The sequence below is a fragment of the Mesitornis unicolor genome, unplaced genomic scaffold (genome assembly GCF_000695765.1).
Source record: "Mesitornis unicolor isolate BGI_N332 unplaced genomic scaffold, ASM69576v1 scaffold12246, whole genome shotgun sequence".
Lineage (NCBI taxonomy): Eukaryota > Metazoa > Chordata > Aves > Mesitornithiformes > Mesitornithidae > Mesitornis > Mesitornis unicolor.
This window is the reverse complement of record NW_010191734.1, coordinates 1-14,098: the sequence shown is the minus strand read 5'-3', so window position 1 is coordinate 14,098 and position 14,098 is coordinate 1. Positions and strand designations below refer to the sequence as shown.

Genomic DNA, 14,098 nt, shown 5'->3' with positions numbered 1-14,098 from the left:
AAAGAGTGATTATTCTTCATGAGATCCATTCTGCTGGGAACTGTTTACGAATGTTGAGATATGAGTGACATACTTGAAAGCTTGCAGTAAAGGAATTAGTTTTCCACAATTTATTTGTTACTCAAACTGATTCATATTATGAGTGAACAAATATAAGAATGTACAAGGAAAAAAATACAAGGTAATAAACAGTTGTTATGAAGCTGTATTATTTGCTAGCATCTTTCAGAACAGATTATTATGGAGAGCGATTATAAGATATTATGTATTTCCCTAAATTTTATATGCTGCTGTTTTCAGTGAATACTTGTCATTTGGCACTGAGTAGTAGCTTCAGAAATGAAACAGAAACTTTGCAGAAGAATCAGATACCACAAACCTTACATAAGTTTCTACTTACGTTAAGTTTCTGACTTAATGTTCACTTAACTGTTTCCATGTGTGACTTTTTTGACTTGTATTTATGATAAAAATGGATTTTAAAAAAGTGAATCCACCTTCCGCTTTCTTTGTTCTTTATATATGACTTTGCATATACGTTCCAATACTTGTTTTGTTTCTTTGTTTTACAGTCCCTGAAGAAGGTTAGAAAAGATTCTACAGTTCTCCCCATCTGCATTACAGTGTTTCTTTCATATCTGCCTGAGGCTGGCCAGTATTCAAGCTTTTTTCTGTACTTGCGACAGGTAAATGTTGCTGTCTTCACATCTTACTAAGGATATTTAAATAAGTATTCCATAAGACCTGTTTATTGTTGAAGACTTTGTTCAGAAAACTGCTTTCTGGCAAAACACTGCTTTAAAAATAAAGGCAGGGGACTTTGCTAAGGCAGGATTTGAATGACACTTGTCTCTTGATGCTTAAACTCTGCCATAGCTTAAGCATGTATGTATAAAATTAAGCAGACCTTTGTTCTCATTCAGTGTAGCAGTTTGTGTGTTCTGAGGTGAGATCTAAACTGTTGAAGAGCAGTTGTGTCTCTGGGATTGTACAGAGAACTGTTTCCAGATACATGACTGACTGGAAGGCCTGTCTGTGGGGACTCACTATCTGTGAAGCCTGTCTCCTTTTCTTATGGCAGTTGTATTTTTTTTCCTGGGCAAATTTCTTGGCAAGTAGTTGAGCTAAGGATTAGTCTTGAAAGTGGACATTTCCTATATGGATTTAGATCATAAATAGGAATCAGTGTTGATTTTTGAAGAAGATAGCTCTTTGCTAGTGATTTTCTTGGATTGTGTTTGGCATTTGTCTTATGCATTTTCTCCTTCAGATTATAGGTTTTGGATCTGCTAGCATTGCGGCATTTATAGCTGTGGTGGGCATTCTGTCCATAATAGCTCAGGTAAACTTTATTCTTTTTAGTGTTTTATTAAATAGTACAAACTGAATGCTGAGGCACATTCTTCTGACTATTAAGCTTGACTGTAAACTTCTTGCGTGCTCTAAAATACCATATTTGCATTCACTAAAGGTTATATTTATATACAGACTGCATAAATGTCTTGCTTTAATACTGCTTTGTTAGAAATATTGGACCTAGGGATTAGAAAATGAAACTAAAATTTGCTAAGCTTGGATCAGTAAATTTACTGGAAATCTGGCTTTACATGATTAAAATGATGTAGGAAATTGGTTACTTGATGCAAGGCCTTCTGAAAGGGAAATGTGTTATTTATTTTAAGGAAAAGTAATGCTTCTTTCACCTATTCAGTTAGCTCATGCTATCAAACTCGCTTACAAACAATACAGGTATTGGCATGGTCTTTCCAGGGTTATTTAGGCTCACCATGAAGGCTGAGGAACTGTAAGGCCTTCGTATATTGTTTTCATACCTCTTAATTGGCAGTTGTAAGGTGGTTTTTGGACAGGTCCTTTTAGAAATAAAACAGTTTTTATTATGTGATCTTTGGTATCTGTGGTACAGTTTATCTTCCTGTTGTGATAATGGGAGGACTGGCACATACACAGTTATTGGTTGTAACCTTGTTGCCATCCTTAGCTGAGTGGACGACTTGCTGTTTTGATGTAAACAATACATTCCTCAGTGCTTACCAGTTTTACTTGTGTCAGTTGTGTCCTTCATTATCAATACAAGTCATTATTTTAGTTCTTGCTCTGTGGTTTGTTCCAATGCTTTTATGTATGCTCACATTTGCCGATCATCCTTTATTCAGACCTGTAGTTTTGCTGAAAATCTCTAAAATGGTAGCCTTTCTGGTTCACAAGTTTTGGTGTTAAATTGTGGAAATTCTGCATTGATTTTTGAACTGTCTGAAGAGTACATCTCATTGAAATACACTTTGCTTAATAAATACTGATTTGTGTTGGCATGTTGGATATTTCCAGAAAAAGCTAATACCATGTAGATAGAATTACTGTATTTTTGCTATTTAGCTTTCAAACTAAACAAAAAAGCTAATGTGAGTAACATATACATGAGAGGAATATGCTTTACTCTGCAGTCCTGGTTCCTGATGGTACTGATGCATTGCTAAGTTTCTCATGTTAAGGAAAAACATGTGCTCTGTTAACTGAGTGAGATTGTCCATATAGACTTTGCCTCAGACAAGGAACAGTCTGCTTCTTGCCATGAATGTATCGCTGTTGTATCTGCATTAGGATCTCCTTCCCCATCAGCAGTAACACTTCTAACACAAGAAAGACAGTGGCTTTCCTTTACGATTTGTTTCCATGTGCAAATAAAAAGGTCACATGAGTGGTCCAAAGAGTCAGTAGAAAATGTAATTAAAGATGCCTAGGAGGTGGCCTTGGCCAAATTTCAGTGGATATGGTGAAGTTGGCAAAGCAGCAGGATTTACTTGTTCTTTTTAATTGTAAATGTGAATAGTAATTTACTGGACCTAAAGAGATTACTTTTTTCTGAGCTGAGAGTCTTTTTTTCTTTAGCGTGTGTGAATACTGGTAGACTCAACCCGTATCCAGCCTATGCTGTCTTAACTTGGTACCAGCATTTGTTGTGAAACTCTCTAGCCTGTAATGAAACAGAATTGTAGAGGTGGAAACGAAAACCTGTTTACGGTAGAAATGGACAGTGAAATATGTCTGTAGAGAAGGCAATATGTATACTTCTTGAAGTCCTGAAGTAGAAACTCATTAATAGTTAAGAATGTCTGTATGTCAAATGTTGATAATGACTAGTCAGCATTTTGGACTTAACGCAGAGAAAGTAAGAGCATGAAGAGTGTGAATTTCCTTAACAGTTGAAAGGTCTTCTGAATTACTTTGTGTAGAAGGAGAAATTACTTCAGCAATCTGGCTTTTTAAAATAACTTCTGGATGAACCAATTTTTCTTTCAGACTGTGTTTCTCAGTATTTTGATGAGGTCCATAGGGAATAAAAATACAGTTCTTCTTGGCCTTGGCTTTCAAATCCTTCAGTTGGCTTGGTATGGTTTTGGATCTCAGTCTTGGTAAGCATGCATTTTCATAGGTACATACCTGTTAAGGAACTGAAAATGTTTTTCCAAGACTTTCTACATTTAGTTCTGTCATCCTGAGTTTTTAAATGTTCTAACTTGCATTACACAGCACTGTGTATTTTGCACATGTAGGACTGATAAAAATTTTAGGTATATAATGTAAGTTGCAGACTAGCAGCCCTTTTGTAAAAGGAGTCTTTGTACCATTTTGGTCCACTGAGTTTTATGTCTACAAATGTGGTTAAAACTTTTTCTTAAACTCACAAGCTAGTAAACAGCATGTTCTCTCCAGCGATTTTACTCGATCCAGTTACTGGACCTCAACTTTGTTCTTTTTTTCTAACATGTCATTCTCTTACTGTAACTGTATTTGGTCTTGGAAACTATGTAGAGCTTCTTTTATAGGAGAAACCTGTCTGTAAGTAAAGTGAGCTGGAACTGATTTTTCTTTACAAAGTTTGTCCTACTAACAGTGATGAAAGCTTGTTCTTTATCTGAACACTTCCTAGTGAATTACACAAGTTAGAGCACTGCCTCTCTGGAACACCCTGTGAAATTGTTCCCATGTACAAACTTTGGTGAGGCAAAGCCTGTGCATCACTTCACTCCCACTCCCTTCTTTTCCTCTGCTGTCCTAGCTAGTGTAGAATCAAATGTGCTTCTGTTCCAGGAAGCTCAAGAGTAATTTGTGGGAGGAGAGCAGGAGGAAGGTCATGACCAGATAATTTCCAGTCTTTAGGTATTTTAATAAGAGTACTTTTGAAAGGGCATTGAACCTTAAGTGAGGGCCCTTGTGGCCCTTGTTGGGTGGGTGGGGAGTAACTATGTGGGCAATCTAATTTTTAATTCAGGTTGTGTATTTAACACAGGATGATGTGGGCAGCAGGAGCTGTAGCAGCAACGTCAAGCATTACGTTCCCAGCAATCAGTGCTCTGGTTTCACGAAATGCAGAGTCAGATCAACAAGGTGAGTATGGATTGAATTTCTGTTTCAGCATCAGTCTGCTTTCTTGGATGACTCTTCTGTCTAGAAAGCAGAATGCTTATCTAGGTGTACTTTGCATATATGTTGATGATGAATGAGTTTCTTTGGGAGTGGCTGTGGAAATCTGCCAATCTATGCAGGGAGGAACAAGGTACACAAATTTATCCAATTTGCATTGCAAACTACATAGTTTCTGTCTTACCAGCTACTTCTCTTCTAGCTTTCTGTAATAGTACTACAAAAGCAACAAAGACAGATGTGGTAACTTTCATGTTGTTTCCTTTTTCTTTGATTAATATTCTCAAAGTAGATTAGTAGGATTAATGTAACAATGTCATCTTTTTAATGGAGACTAAAACCACATCTTACTTGATTAAAATAAACCTATGAAAGAAGCTTTGTTCTGTCGGGAAGAATTGGCTCTGTTTACTATAAGACTTTAGATTTTCAAGGAATAGAAAAGGAAGCTTAAGTAAATAGTTAATCTGAGAAGACAGAAAAATTCAATGGTTTTGATTTAAAGGGAAATGAACAATCAGAAATAACTCTTCATTTAAAGTGAAGTGAAGGAAGGAGCCATCACAAAGTATAACACTGACGTATAATAATTGAATTAAGTGTTATTTTTTCAAAAATCCTGTACCTGTAAGTATCTGTCTTGCTTTAACATTGTGCACTTTGAAGTTTGGTAAATGCAGGTAATATGAGAGGTACAAAACGGGTGAAGTTCTAGGAGAAAGATTTCTACTGAGTTTGAAAAGTACAAAATACAGTATTTTACATGGCTTATTTTATCATTCCCCTCTTTACCCCATGTTTGTTTTTAATAGAGACGTTTAAAGGCGTTTTAAAAGACTTGATTTCTGTTTATGTCATGAAGTGAATGGTTTAATTAAGTTGGTAGAAGTCACTGATCTTTGATTTTATGTAAACTACTGTTAATAGCTCAGGCATACAATAGTTTCTAGAGTGAAGTTTTGCCACCTAGTGGCATGAAGACTTTATGTATCAACCTATGATGAGAAAGCTTGGAGAGCTTTCTGGCATGTTTTCTTTGCTCTCATTTTACAAGTTACTGCCTTAAGTTACAAGTTTACAAGTTACTGCCTAATGGGATATACAGACTACTAATATTGAAAAAAATAGTGTTCTACAGAATTTTTTTTTTACTGTAAGGGTGACAGAGCACTGGACCAGGCTACCCAGAGAGGTTATGGACTGTCCTTCTCTGGAGACATTCAAAACCTGCCTGCACACATTCCTGTGTGACCTAGTCTAGGTGATCCTGTTCTGGCAGGGGGGTTGGACTGGATGATCTTTCAAGGTTCCTTCCAACTCCTAAGATTCTGTGAACTGTAATCTGTAAGATCATAAAAAAAATTTTTACACTGTTATTACAGAAACAGAATGCACTCATAGAACTTTGATTAATCAAGCTTTTAAAATAATCTAATGTAAAACTGCAACCTATCTAGTATTGTGAATTTACTGCAGTACTGCTGAGCTTACTGTCCTGAATAAGTTACTTGGTACTTAAATAAATCCTGGTTTTTGACTAATGCAGGGAAGAAATCTGTTATAGTTTTTGTATGTTTTGCCCAATAACAATGCTAACACATATGACTCAGAATTTCACTTTCAAGTAAATTGAGCAGGTACCACACCTAGCCTCTGCATTCTTCTTTGTAGGCTTTGGGTGAGGGTAGAAGAACTCTAATATGGAAAATTAGACTTGCATTTAAATTTAGTCCCTCATATTCAAAACTTGTATTGCTTACAGTAGCATGCAAGTACAGTGACAGAACTATGGTCATGCAGAGGGTTATTTTAATCCAGCAAAATTGTCTTCAATGTATTTCTTCAGATCTTAGTGTGTAGGAATAATTGAGATGTGCTGTTTTGGAACAGCCATAGAAAAATAGTTTTAGTCTTGATTTAAAAAAAACAACAAAACAAAACAAAACAAAACAAAACACAAACTTACTCATTCTTTTTTCATTAGGTGTTGTCCAAGGAATAATAACTGGAATAAGAGGTCTGTGCAATGGCCTGGGACCAGCACTGTATGGCTTTATTTTTTTTCTCTTTCACGTGGAGCTCAATGAATTGCCACCTGATCAGGCTTCTGGAAAAACAGCAATGCGAGATCCCAGTGATGAAGTGAGTTTAAAATTTCATGTGAATTTTGAGGTGTAGAACTCATAAGGGTAAAAGCCTTGTCATTTTTTATTTATTTAAAATCTTGGTATCTAATTCTTGAACTATTTCATTCTCACTTGTCAGCTTTACTTAAATACCAAGATAGCTCATCATTTAAATTTGATGAGAAATACTTAGATTACAGCAGTAGCAGTTTTGGTTTCAGTATTCTAACAGAACCAGTTAACTTCTTGTGATGTAAATGTACTCAAAATAGAACTGTAATCCTGAATTACAGTGAAATATGAAATTTTGACAATATGAAGGTCATTTTTGGTAACTCAGTAAATTGTAATGAGTGTATCTTTGAACCTCAAGGCAATAGGTTAATTATTCACATATACATTAATTCAGTATACAGTTGAGATATTTTTTTTTCAATGGCAGTTACAATGCAATTCATCACCTTTCCTTACCTGTGTGAAAGTTGGAAGTGGGAGGGGAGAAGTCATTCCTATACATTTCTTTGAAACCCCCTTCAGTCTTTTCTTGTATCCCTTCCATCTTTGCTTCAGGTCTGCATTTCTGTCTGCTTTGTTCTTTCCTGTATTTATTCCAAAATATTAAATATATGCTTACCAGAGTTTGGAGAATCTTATGAACCCTTTTTTCTTTTTAGTTCGATTGCTTTGACTTCTTCAGCTACAATTTAGTTGCTTTTTCAAAGTACTAAGAATGGACTTTTCAGAGAGCTGATGATCTCTTAGCTTGTCATTAAGCTGATTAAAAAAGACAACAGATTAGCTCAATAAAACTGGCAGCTGTTACCTTTGAAACAACTGTTTGTTGTTCATTGTCCAATCTGCATCTTTCCAGGTATTAACTGGAAACAGTGCTTGAACGTGTTACTCACTGCTGTACCTATGATGAGGTGCTCCACAATTTGCTCAGGCAAACCAAGTATTGTTTTGGAGTAAGGGGGCAAGGACACTCTCTTTATTGTACAAAAAGGAACTTAGAAAATTATGCAAAAATCTTTATAATCATGATTACAGGTTTTAAAGAGCTTTGTCATGCTTCCACTAATTAGCATTTTGCTCTTTAGAGCATTAATCACCTTATCTTTTGTTGAGAGCAGGGAGTATGTTGACTTTTTGATTGTACTTTAAGAATATCCATGTGGTGTTTTTTGTTCAAATAGCCCAGAGGTATTACAGTGGTGGAACTGACTATTCCAGTAAGTTATAAATGAGTCAAAACTTCTTTTACGGAATCTTCTAAAGTTTGTGGTAAAAGAAATTCCTCTGCTGAAGACTAATGTATGAGCTTCCTTATAAAATAATGATTTTTCTAAGCTGTATGTGTAAATTAAACTTGTTTCAGACATCCTTGTTTTCTTGAAAACCTACTTAATAAATAAGTAGACATCTTTGTGTTAGCAGTACAACAGAATCAGTAAGTATTTGCAGAGCTAAGGTTGTTTTTTATGCTAATTTCAGTTTATGTTTAATTACGTGTACAGTCATAAGCTTTGTTAAACGTCTGTAGTTACATTTCTCCCTGTTACTAGTTACCACATAAAAATATTATTCAGGAAAATAACATATTTTTCCCCAATTTATTCACTAATTCTTAAGTTCAAGTCTAATATAACAGTGGGAAACAACTGCACAAATTAAATATCATAGCTTTAAAATTGATCTAAGTAAAATGAGTGTAAGTGAAAAGCAAGGAATGCACCAAGATTAGAGAGAGTGTTAGACAAATTAGATTAAAAATTAGACAAATGTGTACACACCTAGCTTACAATGCTGGTACTAGTACCTTGGATTTGCAAGGCCCAAATGCAAGCTACCTGTCTCCTAATTTTGTTCCGTGTTTTAAATTGATAACTAGGAGTTGCTTTACAGATATAAGTAGTTTGAAATATATTGTCTTCATTTTATTAAATGCTAATCAATGTTCACTAAGAAGCATTTTAATAACAAGTTTGAATAATCAAGCACTTTGTTTTAAAAAGTTACTGGATGTCTGTGAAATGGCAGTTAAGTGATATGATGTGTTTTAGTCTGTGACAAGCATTGTTAATTTTTTTTTAATGCTTAATCTTGTATTCTACCTCTGCTTGTCAAAGGCAATGAGTCTATAGGAACTCAATTGATAATGCACTGTTACTGTGCTAAACCTTGATCAGACCAAATGTGCTGTTGAGATGAATTAAAACCAGTTCTTCCTCTTTTGTTTCCACTACTGTAATACTGGGTGTTACTATAACTACAGGAAATAGACTTTTAAGGTGTTATCAGAAAGAGGTTATTTATATAGATATTGTTAAAATTATTAATGTGAAGAATAAAATTGTGTGATATCTGACACATTTTACTTTGAGAGAAAGCTGTTTTGATATAAAGTTATCTGTGTTCACTGATGGGCAGAGTGCTAAAATGACTTGTGAGATATAATGATTCTATAAACCTTCGTATTCAAACAGTGGTGACAGGAAAGTCAGGATGCAAATTTCAGTTATTTACTGTGTAGAGTAAACGGAGGAGAATACATCCTAGTGCTGATTTCTGGTGGTTTTTTAAGCAGCTTGAACTTAAATATTTTATTTATTTTTTTTCACTTGCCTTTAAGTATTCATTTCTGTTACTCCAGAGGACTTAACAGTAGGATTTTGCTGAATATCACACTTTTTTTCTCATGGAAGTGGGAGAGTTACAATGTTACCATAGGTCACACTTGTGATTCTCTTCTGACAAAGAAATATCTGTCATATAGATAGATTTCTTGAATAGATTCAAGAAAGATTTATTATCTGCTCTAAAGAGCATATTGGTCTTAATTGTCATTTAAATAACTGGAGAGCCTAAAGAGGAGTGTGATGTTGCATGATTGTAATTATCCACAGGGAGCCCTTACAGCAAACAGTGCCGTCATAGGCTGTACTTGGACAGTAGTAATAACGCTTGGCAATGGACTGAGTACGGACTGCTTTTCAAAATTTCTTACTCTCTTCAGTGAAACTGCAATAGTGGAATATTCAAAAAGCTGCTCAGATAAATCAGTTGTTAACTACAAATGAAGATACTAATTTATGGAACTTTATTACATGCTTTAAGTACTTTTGTGGGCTTAGCACTACTTGAAGATTTAAGTAATATCATTAATAGAAATTCTGTTAATATAATCATATTACTTTAAATTTAGAGACCATCAGCTGAAAAATTAGGCCTCTGTAACAAGAGTTGAAGCAAGAGGAATAGACTCTTACTGTATGCTTAATTTCAACTACTTTCCCACTCCATATTAGAATAACTTCCTGCATTTCATTCAGTAGGAAAATAAGTGGATCAACAAGTTTCATCTTTTGATTTTTTAGTTTCAATTGACAAAAATACGGCAAAATTTTTTAAGATTTAAAAAAAAAATCGCTGAGTTGCTGACACTTTCTTTTGTAGAGCTTTGTCATGAAACATAGCTGGTTTAAAATTAGTCTTACAACCTATCTGGTTCTTTTTTTAATACTTTAAAGTTTAAAAGAAACTACTTAGAAGCAAGAGAGAATAGCTCCAGGTACCAAATTATCATACACACTAGCAACTTGTCGCTGCAGTGAAAGTGGCATATACTGCATAGCCTGCTGTTAACTTTCCTCAATCAGGTTTTAGTTTTTGGGGTTGTTTGTTTACTCAACTAACTTGATTCTAAAGTATGTCAGCCATGTAAGTAAGTGGAAAAAGTGAAGTTAAGTTAAAGATTTGTTGAGCATTTGTACTTCTGGATGTTGAAACCTTATCCTATCAGTCTTCAGAGAAGTCTTGCTGATTTAACAGGCATGTTGCCTAAAGGAAAGAAAATTACAAAGAAACATCAATCAATGTCTGTTTTGTCTGCTGGGCAATCCTATTGTCAACTGATAGTTTTGTGTATCTTTCTTTTTTAGATCAGCATGCAGATCAGGTGAGGAATTCTTCTTAAGGACTGTGGGTGCAGAGAATTCATGTTGTAGTGCACATATGAACTTGTTTGCATAAACAAGTCTGTAAATATGTCTCCCATTATCTCCTGCCTTAATAGTATAGTTCTTAATGCAGAAATCAATGTCTAAAACTTAATTAATTCTTTGAAATGCTTGTTTCTTTTCAGAGAGCAATCATTCCTGGTCCGCCCTTCCTGGTTGGAGCATGCATTGTTCTTCTGGCTTTTCTAGTGGCCTTATTTATTCCTGAGCACAGCAAAGCCAGCAGTACTAGAAGACACAGCAACAGCATCAGCAGTACCCTGAGTAATAACCTAGACCAAAGTAGCGAAGAGGACATTGAACCATTGCTGCAAGATAGCAGTGTATGAAGGCTAACTTCTGAGGAGACTGTGGAATAAATTCATGCACTGAGTTGTGTCTCTGGAAGCTTGGATGTACACAGTATCTCGCCTCTGAAGGGAAGACAGCTGCCTACAAGGGAAGGTCACATGCTACATGATAGTTGAGTTTGATACCATACTTGCAGGAGGGTTTGTTTAGCATGACAGGTTGCAACTAGGTGTGCTTCTATTGGACTGCAGATGCTATCCTGATATGGGATAGAAACCTGAATATACAGACATAATGTGGTTTTTTTAAAGCTTGAATGTTTGGTTCCCAGAGTTGAATGCAAAACAATCAGGTTTGAGGCAGAACAGTTTTGCATTTCTTTTATCTTTTGTCTGCATGTATGCCACATGCAGACCTCACAGTGTGAGAGGGACTGACCTATATAGTTTTGGTATCTGAAATAGTGGTTGTCAGCAGAAGTAAGTAAACTTCCTGGAGACACATTCTCAAGTACTATTTAGTAATGAGAAGTCCAGTAATTACCAGAAAACAGTGGTGAAACTGAGATGACTTCTGAGGGTGTATGATCACACATGACAGTCATTAGCTAATAGCGAAGGTCATACTGAAGTCTTAAACTCACATTCCAGAACAGTCAGTTCTGTGCAGTTAAAGCAAATCCTTGTGGCACCTGAGAGCACTCGTCACACAAATGTTTTGCTGATAAAAAAATAGAATTTTAATTATAAAATGAGCAGCATCAGAAATATGGACAATCCTGACTTCCTGAGGCAGGAAAAAAAGAGTGGGTGCCAGAGTAGTTTACATCAAGAAATACGTATATTTATTGCATTTTGTCACTTTATCTGCCATATGAAATAGTCTTTCCTATTAATTCTTTTCACCCCTGCCTTAACTGCTACATAGTGATCATTAATTAATCATATTTAGCCTTCATATCACTGTCTTATCTGCTGAATCTCATGGACATATTCATATTAAATTTCCTTTCTAAAAGATGCTTTAAAGGAGTTATGAGTGGCTAAAAATGTGCTATTTTTAGAGACATTTTATGAAGAATACACAGATTTATATGTATTTTGCTGCAGTATAAATGGACCATTAAACCCAACTTTAACAAAGTACTCCTATGAATGTTTTATATGTATGCAATATATGTAGATATTTGTGAGGGGTTTTAATTTTTCCAGATGGGGTGCTGTGTAAATCATGTATTTATAAATGTAATGAAGGTACTGACAGATATACAGTTTTTTAAAAGGATTGTGTATTGACTGAACAGATTTTAAAAATATATATTTTGAAACTTGTTCCATGTTGAGCAGAGATGAAAAACCTTTTATACTATGCGGTTTGGTTTTTAAGTTAATAAGCTTCCTAATGCATAATAAATCTACATCTTAAGCTTTCTATGTTTCATGTGTAGGTGTGTGTTCTTCCAAGTTCATTATTGTGCCTTGCCTGCTTCAGAACAGAAGTGGTTTAATCCTAGTGCTGCATTACAGTACCTGAATTTCTATTGTTCTCCTGTCTGTGTCATCTCGCATGGTGAAAAGTGTGCTTTGCACAGAAGTCCATTTGGTGTCTGACATGGTATCCACTGGGGTAGAGTAGTTATAAGAGCAGAAGGGAGTCAGTCTGAAGAAAAAATAAAATGAAATGCTTTTTCTGATGAAGATTAGGCCTTTCTTTTACTTTGAATTTCTTGGAATTCAAGCCTGGGCTTTTATGCTGAAAATTTTATTTTTGCAGGCCAAACTGCAGTCAGGTAGGCTTTGCAGGATCCCAGTGCAGAATGTCTTAAACTTGGTGTGGAACTTGAGATCATAAAATATGCTAGTGTTAAAAGTGGTAGCTGTCAAATTTATTAGTGCTGATAGTATTCTAGCAATGGGTCAAATTTGAATTTTTAAAGTAGAATCTCAGAGTGGTTGGGGTTGGAGGAGATCTTTAAAGATCATGAGGTCCGGATATCTTCAACTAGATCAGGTTCCTCAAAGCCTTGTCCAGCCTGAGCTTGAACACTTCCAAGGATTAGACATCCAAAACTTCTCTGGGCAACCTATTCCAGTGTCTCACCACCCTCATAGTGAAAAAACTCTTCCTTATGTCCTTTTTGTTGGGCTAAAAGGTAATTGCATTTCTTTTTAATAGATGGACATTGTTGTTAAATGTATCTAACTTGATTTTAAACTTCAATTTCATTATGTAGCTTAACTGCTGACGGTTCAAGGTTGTTTTAGAAAATGAAGGTGCACGACTTCTTTAACAATTATTTATTTGACATTGATTTCAAAATGGAAAATCAAAAGGAATATTTTCATCATATTTTGCTGTATTGCTTCCAAAGAGGAAAAAATGCTCTGCAAGCTCATTAAAAGTTATGTGATCTGTATGGTGGAGATGCCTTAGAACTACAGCAGTGTCAGAATTAGTTTGCTAAATTTCAGTCTGGAGATTTTGATGTTAAAGACACACCACAACCAGGAAGGCCAGTAGGAACTGGTGACAAAATATAGGCAATGATTGAATCCAATTGATGTTTAATGACATATCAAAATTGAGTGTTGAAATCCCTTTAAAACAACTTGGATATGTTCAGCAGCTTGATATTTGGGTACTACATGAGCTCAAGCAAATTCATCTCACCAAGTGCACTGACATACGCAATTCTTGAAATGTGAAGAAAACGATGCATTTTTGAAATGCATTATAACAGGCAATGACAAATGGATCATTGTTGTGGTTTAGGCCCAGTGTATAACAACACCACCATGCCCCCAAAAAAGGGCTAGTCAAAATAAAGACTGGGAGGGCTTCTCACCACTTAAAAAGGTCATAGGCAAAAGACAGACTCATCGTAAGGAATTAAAGTAATTTTTATTTGTTAACAACATCAGAATAGAACAGCAGGAGATACAACCAGATCTTAAAGTCAGACACCTTCCCCCCACCCCTCCCTTCTGTAGACGGAGAGAAAAAAGTTAGTCACAAAGTCCAAGGCATGTTCACCAGGTAGCTGCATGCCAAGCATGAAACCAAGCACTGGGGAGGTGGCAACCATCACTAGATCCATATCTGGTGTTATCTGGATGCCTGGAGGAGTGTGAAAGGAGGCGGAGGCCTCATGATCCCAGTCCCCCATTTCTTTCCACCCCAAACAATATAGCCGTTACCTCTACCCATGCAGGTGTGAAT

General features: G+C 35.6%; 1 protein-coding gene across 1 annotated transcript in view; it reads left to right on the top strand.

The window, feature by feature from the left end:
• HIATL1 (hippocampus abundant transcript-like 1) overlaps window positions 1-10,917 on the top strand; it is a 19,986-nt gene extending 9,069 nt beyond the window's left edge. The window contains exons 6-11 of the mRNA XM_010186843.1: window positions 573-686; window positions 1,271-1,342; window positions 3,319-3,431; window positions 4,310-4,407; window positions 6,428-6,585; window positions 10,714-10,917. Coding sequence (XP_010185145.1) covers window positions 573-686; window positions 1,271-1,342; window positions 3,319-3,431; window positions 4,310-4,407; window positions 6,428-6,585; window positions 10,714-10,917 — 759 coding nt within the window. The remainder of the gene's footprint in view (window positions 1-572; window positions 687-1,270; window positions 1,343-3,318; window positions 3,432-4,309; window positions 4,408-6,427; window positions 6,586-10,713) is intronic.
• The last annotated feature ends 3,181 nt before the right edge of the window (window positions 10,918-14,098 follow it).